Source organism: Eleutherodactylus coqui, chromosome 2 (assembly GCF_035609145.1).
Source record: "Eleutherodactylus coqui strain aEleCoq1 chromosome 2, aEleCoq1.hap1, whole genome shotgun sequence".
Classification (NCBI taxonomy): domain Eukaryota; kingdom Metazoa; phylum Chordata; class Amphibia; order Anura; family Eleutherodactylidae; genus Eleutherodactylus; species Eleutherodactylus coqui.
This window is the reverse complement of record NC_089838.1, coordinates 44,197,842-44,211,299: the sequence shown is the minus strand read 5'-3', so window position 1 is coordinate 44,211,299 and position 13,458 is coordinate 44,197,842. Positions and strand designations below refer to the sequence as shown.

At 50.9% G+C, this 13,458-nt stretch overlaps 1 protein-coding gene across 7 annotated transcripts in view; it reads left to right on the top strand.

Moving 5' to 3' along the window:
- Window positions 1–12,030, top strand: part of EPS8 (EGFR pathway substrate 8, signaling adaptor) — an 85,787-nt gene extending 73,757 nt beyond the window's left edge. For all 7 annotated transcript variants that reach the window (XM_066590721.1, XM_066590714.1, XM_066590716.1 and 4 more), the window contains 4 exons: window positions 8,207–8,417; window positions 8,740–8,920; window positions 9,978–10,107; window positions 11,484–12,030. In XM_066590721.1, the coding sequence (XP_066446818.1) occupies window positions 8,207–8,417; window positions 8,740–8,920; window positions 9,978–10,107; window positions 11,484–11,597 (636 nt within the window). In that variant the 3' untranslated portion in view covers window positions 11,598–12,030. The remainder of the gene's footprint in view (window positions 1–8,206; window positions 8,418–8,739; window positions 8,921–9,977; window positions 10,108–11,483) is intronic.
- Window positions 12,031–13,458: the final 1,428 nt, after the last annotated feature.

Below are 13,458 nucleotides of genomic sequence, written 5' to 3'. Positions count from 1 at the left end.
TTCTTAGATGGCGGGCACTGTATATGGTGGATCACGGGGCTTCTTAGATGGCGGGCACTGTATATGGTGGATCACGGGGCTTCTTAGATGGCGGGCACTGTATATGGTGGATCACGGGGCTTCTTAGATGGCGAGCACTGTATATGGTGGATCACGGGGCTTCTTAGATGGCGGGCACTGTATATGGTGGATCACGGGGCTTCTTAGATGGCGGGCACTGTATATGGTGGATCACTGGGCTTCTTAGATGGCGGGCACTGTATATGGTGGATCACTGGGCTTCTTAGATGGCGGGCACTGTATATGGTGGATCACTGGGCTTCTTAGATGGCGGGCACTGTATATGGTGGATCACTGGGCTTCTTAGATGGCAGGCACTGTATAAGGCGGATCACTGGGCTTCCTAGATGGCAGACACTGTATATGGCAGATTACTAGGCTTCCTAGGTGGCGGACACTGTATATGGCGGATCACTGGGCTTCCTAGTTGGGGGACACTGTATATGGCGGATCAATGGGCACCTAGTTGGGCACTGTATATGGCGGATCACTGGGCTTCTTAGGTGGCGGGCACTGTATATGGTGGATCATGGGGCTTCTTAGATGGCGGGCACTGTATATGGTGGATCACTGGGCTTCTTAGAGGGCAGGCACTGTATATGGTGGATCACTGGGCTTCTTAGATGACAGGCACTGTATAAGGCAGATCACTGGGCTTCCTAGGTGGCAGACACTGTATATGGCGGATTACTAGGCTTCCTATGTTGCGGACACTGTATATGGCGGATCACTGGGCTTCCTAGGTGGGGGACACTGTATATGGTGGCTCACTGGGCTTCCTAGGTGGCGGGAACTGTATATGGCGGATCAGTGGGCATCTGGGTGGCGGGCACTGTACATGACTGATCACTGGGCTTCTTAGATGGCGGGCACTGTATATGGCGGATCACTGGGCTCCCTAGGTGGCGGGCACTGTATATGGCGTATCACTGGGCTCCCTAGGTGGCGGGCACTGTATATGGCGGATCACTGGGCTCCTTTGGTGGCGGGCACTGTATATGGCGGATCACTGGGCTCCCTAGGTGGCGGGCACTGTATATGGCAGATCACTGGGCTCCCTAGGTGGCGGGCACTGTATATGGCGGATCACTGGGCTCCCTAGGTGGCGGGCACTGTATATGGCGGATCACTGGGCTCCCTAGGTGGCGGGCACTGTATGTGGCGGATCACTGGGCTTCCTAGGTGGCGGGCACTGTATATGGTGGATCACTGGGCTTCTTTGATGGCAGGCACTGTATATGGTGGATCACTGGGCTTCTTAGATGGCAGGCACTGTATAAGGCGGATCACTGGGCTTCCTAGATGGCAGACACTGTATATGGCAGATTACTAGGCTTCCTAGGTGGCGGACACTGTACATGACTGATCACTGGGCTTCTTAGGTGGCGGGCACTCTATGCCGAGCAATGGGCACCTAGTTGGCGGGCACTGTATATGGCGGATCACTGGGCTTCTTGGATGGCGGGCACTGTAAAAGGTGGATCATGGGGCTTCTTAGCTGGCGGGCACTGTATATGGCGGCTCACTGGCCTCCTTAGATGGCGGGCACTGTATATGGTGGATCACTGGGCTCCCTAGGTGGCGGGCACTGTATATGGCGGATCACTGGGCTTCCTTGTTGGCGGGCACTGTATATGGCGGATCACTGGGCTCCGTAGGTGGTGGGCACTGTATATGGCGGATCACTAGGTTCCCTAGGTGGCGGGCACTGTATATGGCGGATCACTGGGCTCCCTAGGTGGCGGGCACTGTATATGGCGGATCACTGGGCTCCCTAGGTGGCGGGCACTGTATATGGCGGATCACTGGGCTCCCTAGGTGGCGGGCACTGTATGTGGCGGATCACTGGGCTTCCTAGGTGGCAGGCACTGTATATGGCGGATCACTGGGCTCCCTAGGTGGCGGGCACTGTATATGGCGGATCACTGGGCTCCCTAGGTGGCGGGCACTGTATGTGGCGGATCACTGGGCTCCTTTGGTGGCGGGCACTGTATATGGCGGATCACTGGGCTCCCTAGGTGGCGGGCACTGTATATGGCAGATCACTGGGCTCCCTAGGTGGCGGGCACTGTATATGGCGGATCACTGGGCTCCCTAGGTGGCGGGCACTGTATATGGCGGATCACTGGGCTTCCTAGGTGGCGGGCACTGTATATGGCGGATCACTAGGCTCCCTAGGTGGCGGGCACTGTATATGGTGGATCACTGGGCTTCTTAGATGGCAGGCACTGTATATGGTGGATCACTGGGCTTCTTAGATGGCAGGCACTGTATAAGGCGGATCACTGGGCTTCCTAGATGGCAGACACTGTATATGGCGGATTACTAGGCTTCCTAGGTGGCGGACACTGTATATGGCGGATCACTGGGCTTCCTCGGTGGGGGACACTGTATATGGCGGATCAATGGGCACCTAGTTGGGCACTGTACATGACTGATCACTGGGCTTCTTAGGTGGTGGGCACTCTATGCCGATCAATGGGCACCTAGTTGGCGGGCACTGTATATGGCGGATCACTGGGCTTCTTGGATGGCGGGCACTGTATATGGCGGATCACTGGGCTTCCTAGGTGACGGGCACTGTATGTGGCAGATCACTGGGCTTCCTAGGTGGCGGGCACTGTATATGGCGGATCACTGGACTCCCTAGGTGGCGGGCACTGTATATGGCGGATCACTGGGCTCCCTAGTTGACGGGCACTGTATATGGCGGATCACTGGGCTTCTAGGCGGCGGGAGCTGCATATGGCGCCTTAGTGAGTTATTACTTGGCCAGGTGGGGCAGTACTCCTAGGTGCACACGTGAGATCCCACAGACCCCTTGTTATTAGTGGGTAGCATGATCTGCTTGCATGTTTGGCCACTGGCATGCTCTCCTCTGAGTTGGTTGCTGTGTGCTTGACCCTTGTTTTGTACCGTTGCTGAGACTGACTCAATTGTCCTCTGCTAATAGCTTTTGATGCCAAAGAAGGAGTTTGAGATCTTCAAGGTAGGCTGGTTGTGATGGGCGGTGTGCATGCACCTAGAGAAACACTCTTCCTTCTGCTCCTCTCCTGTATACTGTAGTGCCCTGGCTCCCGCACATGCCGCCTCCCCTGTAGTAAGCTCCTGTATGGAAGGGGATGGCAAGTGAGCCCGATCTTGGTACGGAAAACCTTCAGAGCCCCCCCAGAAGAAACATTGCTGGAGACCCCTGTAAAGACTGCAGCTGTTAGCAGCACGCGGATCCCATGAAGAGCAGACAGCCTCCAGTCGTCCGGCACATGGTGTTTCCAATCCTTCTCAGAATTTCTTCTATGCCAGTATCTGGCAGGAAGGGCCAATCTTAGAGGTTGAGAAGGGACAACGACCCTCATGGGCGAGGACACCCATGTTGTGTCTCCTAGGAGGAGTGTCCTGCAGCATTAGCCCCGCCCCCGCTTCAATCTCTGCTGTCTGCTGCGTGGTGTGACTCTGTACCATATATAACTGTGGATTCTCTCTTTACTGGCAGCAATTACTGGGAGAACTGTCTGAGGTAACCAGCGGGTTTGTCATGTTCCCATCTTGTGTGTCACTCACTCTATCTAGTGACCAATACTAGTCGGACGAATGCTAAGACCCTCTTCACACTACCTAGAACTCAGCTGGAAGTTGACAGCGGGAATGCTCATGGATCTGATGATGAATGATGGGAGTAGTGACAACAAGGGATGCTCATGGATCTGATGATGAATGATGGGAGTAGTGACAGCGGGAATGCTCATGGATCTGATGAATGATGAAAGTAGTGACAGCGTGGGGGATGCTCATAGATCTGATGATGAATGATGGGAGTAGTGACAATGAGGGATGCTCATGGATCTGATGATGAATGATGGGAGTAATGACAGCGGGGGGTGCTCATGGATCTGATGATGAATGTTGGAAGTAGTGACAGCGTGGGAATGCTCATGGATCTGATGATGAATGATGAAAGTAGTGACAGCGTGGGGGGTGCTCATGAATCTGATGATGAATGATGGAAGTAGTGACAGCGGGAATGTTCATGGATCTTATGATGTATGATTTAAGTAGTGACAGCGGGGGATGCTCATGGATCTGATGATGAATGATGGAATTAGTGACAACGGGGGATGCTCATGGATCTGATGATAAATGATAGGAGTAGTGACAGCGTGGGAATGCTCATGGATCGGATAATGAATGATGGGAGTAGTGACAGCAGGAATGCTCATGGATCTGATGATGAATGATGGAAGTAGTGACAGCGGGAATGCTCATGGATCTTATGATGTATGATTTAAGTAGTGACATCGGGGATGCTCATGGATCTGGATCTGATGAATAATGGAAGTAGTGACAGCGTGGGGGATGCTCATGGATGTGATGATGAATGATGGGAGTAGTGACAACGGGGGATGCTCATGGATCTGATGATGAATGATGGGAGTAGTGACAGTGGGAATGCTCATGGACCTGATAAATGATGAAAGTAGTGACAGCGTGGGGGGTGCTCATGGATCTGCTGATGAATGATGGGAGTAGTGACAGCGGGAATGCTCATGTATCTAATGAATGATGGAAGCAGTGACAGCGTGGGGGGTGTTCATGGATCTGATGATGAATGATGTAAGTAGTGACCGCGTGGGAATGCTCATGGATCGGATAATGAATGATGGGAGTAGTGACAGCGGGAATGCTCATGGATCTGATGAATGATGAAAGTAGTGACAGCTTGGGGGGTGTTCATGGATCTGATGATGAATGACGGAAGTAGTGACAGCGTGGGAATGCTCATGGATCGGATAATGAATGATGGAAGTAGTGACAGCATGGGGGATGCTCATGGATCTGATGATGAATAATGAGAGTAGTGACAGCAGGAATGCTCATTGATCTTATGATGTATGATTTAAGTAGTGACAGCGGGGATGCTGATGGATCTGATGTATGATGGAAGTAGTGACAGCATGGGGGATGCTCATGGATCTGATGATGAATGATGGAAGTTGTGACAACGGGGGATGCTCATGGATCTGATTATGAATGATGGGAGTAGTGACAACGGGGGATGCTCATGGATCTGATGATGAATGATGGGAGTAGTGACAGCGGGAATGCTCATGTATCTGATGAATGGTGGAAGTAGTGACAGCGGGAATGCTCATGGATCTGATGAATGATGGGAGTGGTGACAGCGGGAATGCTCATGGATCTGATCATGAATGATGGAAGTAGTGACAGCGTGGGGGGCTCATGGATCTGATTATGAATGAAGGAAGTAGTGACAGCATGGGAATGCTCATGGATCTGATGATGAATGATGGAAGCAGTGACAGCGTGGTGGGTGCTTATGAATCTGATGATGAATGATGGAAGTAGTGACAGCAGGAATGCTCATGGATCTTATGATGTATGATTTAAGTAGTGACAGCTGGGAATGTTCATGGATCTAATGATGAATGATAGAATTAGTGACAACGGGGGATGCTCATGGATCTGATGATGAATGATGGGAGTAGTGACAATGGGGGATGTTCATGGATCTGATGATGAATGATGGGAGTAGTGACAGCGGGAATGCTCATGGATTGGATGATGAATGATGGAAGTAGTGACAGCGGGAATGTTCATGGATCTTATGATGTATGATTTAAGTGGTGACAGCGGGGAATGCTCATGGATCTGATGTATGATGGAAGTAGTGACATCGGGGGATGCTCATGGATCTGATGATGAATGATGGAAGTAGTGACAGTGGGGTATGCTCATGGATCTGATGAATGATGGAATAGTGACAACGGGGGATGCACATCTATCGGATGAATGATGGGAGTAGTGACAACGGGGGATGCTCATGGATCTGATGATGAATGATGGGAGTAGTGACAGTGGGCATGCTCATGGACCTGATGAATGATGAAAGTAGTGACAGCTTGGGGGGTGTTCATGGATCTGATGATGAATGACAGAAGTAGTGACAGCGTGGGAATTCTCATGGTTCGGATAATGAATGATGGAAGTAGTGACAGCATGGGGGATGCTCATGGATCTGATGATGAATGATGAGAGTAGTGACAGCGGGAATGCTCATTGATCTTATGATGTATGATTTAAGTAGTGACAGCGGGGATGCTGATGGATCTGATGTATGATGGAAGTAGTGACAGTGGGGGATGCTCATGGATCTGATGATGAATGATGGAAGTTGTGACAACGGGGGATGCTCATGGATCTGATTATGAATGATGGGAGTAGTGACAACGGGGGATGCTCATGGATCTGATGATGAATGATGAGAGTAGTGACAGCGGGAATGCTCATTGATCTTATGATGTATGATTTAAGTAGTGACAGCGGGGATGCTGATGGATCTGATGTATGATGGAAGTAGTGACAGCGGGGGATGCTCATGGATCTGATGATGAATGATGGAAGTTGTGACAACGGGGGATGCTCATGGATCTGATTATGAATGATGGGAGTAGTGACAACGGGGGATGCTCATGGATCTGATGATGAATGATGGGAGTAGTGACAGCGGGAATGCTCATGGATCTGATGAATGGTGGAAGTAGTGACAGCGGGAATGCTCATGGATCTGATGATGAATGATGGGAGTGGTGACAGCGGAAATGCTCATGGATCTGATGAATGATGGAAGTAGTGACAGCGTGGGGGGGCTCATGGATCTGATCATGAATGATGGAAATAGTGACAGCGGGAATGCTCATGGATCGGATAATGAATGATGGGAGTAGTGACAGCGGGAATGCTCATGGATCTGATGAATGATGGAAGTAGTGACAGCGTGGGGGGGGGGGTCATGGATCTGATCATGAATGATGGGAATGCTCATGGATCTGATCATGAATGATGGAAGCAGTGACAGCGTGGTCGGTGCTTATGAATCTGATGATGAATGATGGAAGTAGTGACAGCAGGAATGCTCATGGATCTTATGATGAATGATAGAATTAGTGACAACGGGGGATGCTCATGGATCTGATGAATGATGGGAGTAGTGACAACGGGGGATGTTCATGGATCTGATGATGAATGATGGGAGTAGTGACAGCGGGAATGCTCATGGATCTTATGATGTATGATTTAAGTGGTGACAGCGGGCAATGCTCATGGATCTGATGTATGATGGATGTAGTGACATCGGGGGATGCTCATGGATCTGATGATGAATGATAGAGGTAGTGACAGCAGGGATGCTTTTGGATCTGATGATGAATGATGGAAGTAGTGACAACGGGGGATGCTCATGGATCTGATGATGAATGATGGAAGTTGTGACAGTGGGGTATGCTCATGGATCTGATGAATGATGGAAATAGTGACAGTGGGGGATGCACATGGATCAGATGAATGATTGGAGTAGAGACAGCGGGGGATGCACATGACTCAGATGAATCCATCGGCCGCCCCCTCGCAGGGGTTTCGGGGGGCCGATCGGACACGGATGTTGCCCCCTCATTAGGAGACCTGAGATTCGCGCTGGATATACGCAGTATAACCTGACAAGTCGCTGCGGATGTTTTCTTGCGGTGTGGATAAGATCTGTTAAATGCAGGATCTGCTGCGGCTCCCGCCAGACTCTTCAGGGGGCTCCTGGTGTAATATTCTGGCTAATTATGTTTGTGAATAATGAGATGAGGATGGCGATTTTGGAATATGATGGTTAACCAATAAATCCTTAGTGGTGGCTGACGAACGAGCGCTGCTGGGCGCACATGCTCAGTCCCCCTCTGCACTGTGACCCTCTGTTCTACTTGTCATGAAGGTGTGGCCTCTATATAGCTGAAGATACTCCTGCTAAGGGGGTAAGAAGGACTGTATTGTTAGCTGCCAGAGGGGGAAGCAGACTGATTCTGTACTCTGCCACCCCAGCAGCACCAAGGAGGACACAGGGACCAAGATATGCTGACAAATGTATTATTGATGCTAGAATCCCTGTGAATAAGACTCTAGCGGCTATTACCGGCCCTCTGGACTCGTTGACACTGACCGATTCCGACGGTGACTTGCTGGTAGGTTGAGGTTTTTGCTGTGTGCTGTGTTGCTCTATCTGCTGACGGACGGACACTCTTTCATGATCCGCCGTGATGAGTAAAGGACATGATGTCCGTCTGATGGCTCCTTCATCTGTTCCTAGAAACAAAAGTCAGAATTTACTGCAAAGCAAATGGAGCCAAATGTGACGGCGCCGAGCCCCCCGCCGACTCCGGTCCCTCCCCCTCCAGGAATCTCCATTCCCACGTCACGGTCATACCCGTCGGGAAAGCTTGTGAGCCGACAAAGCAGCACTTCCAGTGACAGTGGCGGTAGCGGAGTGCGAGATCCCCAAGGGACCAAGCTGTTTGATCGTAAGTTCCCAAATGCTTCCGTGTGTCTTTCTATTGTAGACGGGCGGAACAGAGACCGTACACCTCCAGCCGCACCTACCTGACGGGATCAGTGCTCAGCCAGGGGCTTCTGTCCCTTCGTCTCAGCAATTTGAAGAGTGTCTTAGTGTTTGGACCATGGTCGTCACATGTATACATGTCCATAGATGTCCGATGCCACAAGTGCTCGCAATGGGGCTGGCGACCTCCCCCTGCAGGTGGCGGCCTGCGTTACACACGTTGGTTCCAGGTTTACAGCTGCTCCTCCCTGGAGACTCTTTTTGATTCTTGTCATCTTCTCTAGGGAGGAAATCTCAGATGGAAGAAGTCCAGGATGAATTGGCTCATAGACTGACCATCGGGCGCAACGCAGCGCAGAGAAAATTCACTGTTCCTCGACAAAATGCGCCAGCAGTCAATATCTCCTACACTTCCCCTGCAGAGGATGTGAAAACATGGCTGCTCGCAAAGGGCTTCAGTTCTGTGTATGTATAAGTCTTTAAGAGATCTTCAGAAAGTACCGCGTCTGGCCGTCCGTGCGCCAGAATGTGGCATCCGCACTATGAGCTGCATAGATTTCCACTAGTAGCAAGTTCTGGTGTCGCTGAAGGCCAAATCACCCTTCTGTAAGCGGGACGGCATCAGTCAAAAAATGTGATGCTGAACTTAATATATAAACTCCAAAAAAGAGGTGTGGCTTCCTGGAAAGGGGCGTGGCCTAAATGAGTATTCCATTGCTCAAGGTCTGTCCTATTACAGATATGATGCGATTCACATTCACATAAAAAGCGTACGGACGGTGATGTGCTTCCTCACAAGACGCACTGCATTTCCGTAAAAAAACAAATGTCAGGTTTACAAGTGTGATATCACTCGAGAAACCAATCTTCTATTCGCCCGTGTAAATATACGGCATGCACCAACATTTTGTCCCAACTAACTTTATGCCAACTATTAGCCGGATTTATCGTCCAGCAGTTTAAGATCACTGGGACGTTTTTTCAGTCTTTCACACCAGCTTAAGAAATGGTAATTTATGTAGCCTGGACAATTTAGTAAAAAGTGGGTGTGGTTTGTTAGGAGGGGCGGAGACTTCCCAGACCTACTGATTTATGTATGATTTACACGAGAAACCGCCGTAAATTGTGCCAGAAATGTACATCCGGATGGACCTGGCGTAGATTTCTGGAGCCACTTCGTGTATTGGGTGCATCATGTGCCAGGGACAAATATACGAAGATTGGTACAAAACGCAGATCGTAGCGCAAGCGTAGGGGAAAATTTACTATCAGATAGGGTTAATAAATCTGCCCTGTTGTTCCAATCTATTGACTGCAAGCAGAAATCCTACAAATGGTGAGGAAATAAAGACTCTTTATTTCCGAGCGGTCACTGCCGGACTGTAGAAACATCGGTGACAGTGGCACGTGGTCCCCTATCTGGCACCGTGGACGCCAGCTGCATCGCAGGGATCATCAGCTGGTACTATTAACCCTTTACTACTTTGCTCCATTTCACACTTATTATTGGTCTGTTTTCTAGAACCATCGATTGTCTGGGAGTGTTGACTGGAGCGCAGCTCTTCTCTCTGACTAAGGACGAGCTAAAGACAGTCTGTCCTGAGGGGCCGAGAGTCTACAATCAAGTGACTGTGCAGAAAGCGGCTCTGGAGGTAACGTTCACATTTATAGTTAGGGGTCCAACCCTTCCAAACCCAACTGAGGCTCTCGTGACGGCGGTTCACACCAAAATGCCTTTCTTTCTCCAATAGTAGCGCGATATTTGGTAATTGACCATAGAAAAATAAAGAGCCTTCAAAAACCAGTGACCGAAGGCAGCGGTATCCTTCAGTCCAGCAGAATCCACAGGGCACTCACCTTATGGCGTTCTTAAACATGACACAATAGCTGCGATGTTCCAAATAATCTGTCCGGGCATGTGTGTGCGCGCCACCCTTCCCCCAGATGTGTTTGTGCGCATGCACTCCACTCCCCGGGGCGTGTTTCTGCACGTGCCCACCCCTGCCTCGGCATGTTTGTGCGCATGCCACAATTTTGGATCTGTGTACCCCAAGCATGTGTTGGGGGGGGTGTGCCCCAAGTGTGTGCGTGTAACCTAAAGTGTGTGTATTCCAAGTGTGGGTGCACAGGTGTGTGCCCCGAGTGTGGGTTTGTGCCCCAAAAGTGTGTCCCAACTGTGTGCGCCCCAAATCTGGGTGGGTGCGTGTCCCAAGTGTGGATGTGCATGTGAGTACCCCAAGTGTGCCTATGCCCCAAGCGCCTGTGTGTGCATGCGAGTGCTCAAAGTGTGCCTATGCCCGTAGTACCTGTTTTTGTGTGCCTCAAGTGCGCCGGTGTCCCCTCTCAGTAGGTCCTCATGTCGGGTCGCTTTGCGCTCGGTCGGTCCCCCTCCCCCGTGTCGGGTCGCTTTGCGCTCGGTCGGTCCCCCTCCCCCGTGTCGGGTCGCTTTGCGCTCGGTCGGTCCCCCTCCCCCGTGTCGGGTCGCTTTGCGCTCGGTCGGTCCCCCTCCCCCGTGTCGGGTCGCCGTGCGCTCGGTCGGTCCCCCTCCCCCGTGTCGGGTCGCCGTGCGCTCGGTCGGTCCCCCTCCCCCGTGTCGGGTCGCCGTGCGCTCGGTCGGTCCCCCTCCCCCGTGTCGGGTCGCCGTGCGCTCGGTCGGTCCCCCTCCCCCGTGTCGGGTCGCCGTGCGCTCGGTTGGTCCCTCTCCCCCGTGTCGGATCGCCGTGCGCTCGGTCGGTCCCCCTCCCCCGTGTCGGGTCGCCGTGCTCTCGGTCGGTCCCCCTCCCCCGTGTCAGGTCGCCGTGCTCTGTCGGGCCCCACCCTGTGTCGGGTCGCCGTGCTCTCGGTCGGGCACCCCCACTGCCCCACTCTGTGTCGGGTCGCCGTGCTCTCGGTCGGTCCCGTCTTGGGTCGCTTTGCTCTCGGTCGGTCCCCATGCCGGCTATACAGCTGCCAGTAACCGTATTCTGTCTGAGTTCTGAATGACATGACATGTGACTGGAGTAAAACTTTCATCCTCTCTCTCTTCCAGAAAATGAATGGAAGTTCTGAGCTGCAGGAGATCATGAGGAGGCGCCAGGAGAAGATTAACGCTGCTGCCAGCGATTCTGGGGTGGAGTCTTTTGATGAGGGAAACAATCACTGACTTTCTGTAGTCATTTTGCCAATCTCGTCTCGCCGTTTGGTCGCTGGACTCGTTTCATGATTACGTTTTCTTTGTACGTTTTTTTCTTCAGGCAGATCATACGTTCATGAAGGGGAAAGTGACGCAGTCTGACCTTTTCTACCGGCTCAGTCTGCGCTGGTGAACGAGCGGGTTGGAGGGGAGCAGTGACGCCTACGGCGGTCGGGCCCCATAGTAAGGAATACTGTGAGGACAATAGGTGGCCGGTCTGTCCTGTCTGCCGCAGTATTAGATGTTTCGCCATCATCCGTTGCTCTGCGGGCATTGCAGGAACAGTCCGGGGAGCGACAGCCATGTTTGTACTTCTTGTATATTTGTCTTCAATGAATAAAAGTTTAGATCGTTATTGAGTAAATGCTAAATAGAAATTATTTTTCTGAGGTTTTTGATGAGTAAAGTGTTTTTACCAACCTGATCTTCACGTGTCTTATGTAAATGTCCTGTCCGATCATCATGTGACAACTGTGAGGTGTAAGAACACGTGTGTGGGTGCATGTATGTAGGGGTGCATGTCATGGCATGTTAAGTCTATATCTGTAATCTTTCATATATGTAGAGACCAAAGCATCTAAATATGACTTGTCCAAATGGAGGGGAAGTGGCAGCAGGGGAGCCCGGACCTCCAGGACAGACGGACATGGATGCCAATTGCTGCAATTATGGATCACTCTTCTAGGAAATCCTGTTTACAAAATTTTAAGTGAACTAAAATGGAAGAAAAGCAAATATAATTCCGCCATTTTTGGGGGCTCTTGTCTTCACGGCGTACACACTGCTGGGAAAAATGGCCTGGTAATCTTATTATGTGTGTCGGTACCCTTGATTTCTATTGATGCCATTTTGAAGAACATACAAAGTACATACCCAAATAATGCGGTATTGCAGTATATGGTATTTCTGCCGGTATCTATTAGGATGAGAGCCACAAGCCGATATCTATGGCAATGTCAGAGGCCTTGCTGCCAGGACAACCCAACCGCTCGTCATTGCAACGTTGAGGTCAGTTCATGACCACCAATCAGGGCATTTAAATGCCCCTGTCAGAGTTAATAGTGGCATTTAAAGGGTTAACATCTGCGGTCAGTGTGAGCTCTGCGGGTATCAGTGGTCAGACACTTTTCCACTGGCCGTGTATGGAGCGGACTTGGGGAATCTTAAGTGTGATATACTAAATAGCTACAAAGTACTAAGATCCGTCAGGCCCACAAAGGAAGCGGGTGGCGGGCGCCATGGTGGCAGTGATAGGTTCTATCGTGCTCATGAAGAACATTATTAGCTGACACAAAAGTCAGGACGTGGTGGGATGTTCAGATCCGGTGTCCTCCTTACATTTAGTGTAGATGTTGGGAAAGAATTGCGTTGGTTGCGGCTGATCATTGATTGTCATCAAGGATAAAGCTGGTCTGTGTGAACGGCGCGACGGACGAATGCTTCTACTGCTGATCATTTGTCACCACAGCAGCAATTTTTTGGCCAGAAGAGTAAATGCTTTTCGATTGGCACTTGTTACATCGGGCAAGGAGTGCACTTGTAGAAAGTTCCTAAGCACAGCAATAAAAATGTAGGCTGTGGAAGTTTGTGTCCCAGATGGTCCCATACATTGTTCTAATGGTGATAAATCTGGAGACTGGGCAGCCACGGAAGTGTGACAATGTTGTGGGGGCTTCCTGTGACCCTCGTGTGTGCGGCTGAGCATTATCCTGCTGAAGGAGGAACACACGTGGCTGCAGGATGTCCTGAACATATCGCTTGTCGAGTTGTCGTTTTCAGTTGTTACCATGTGGAGGTAGATGTCATTTTTGATTGGTTTTATTTGCCCTTT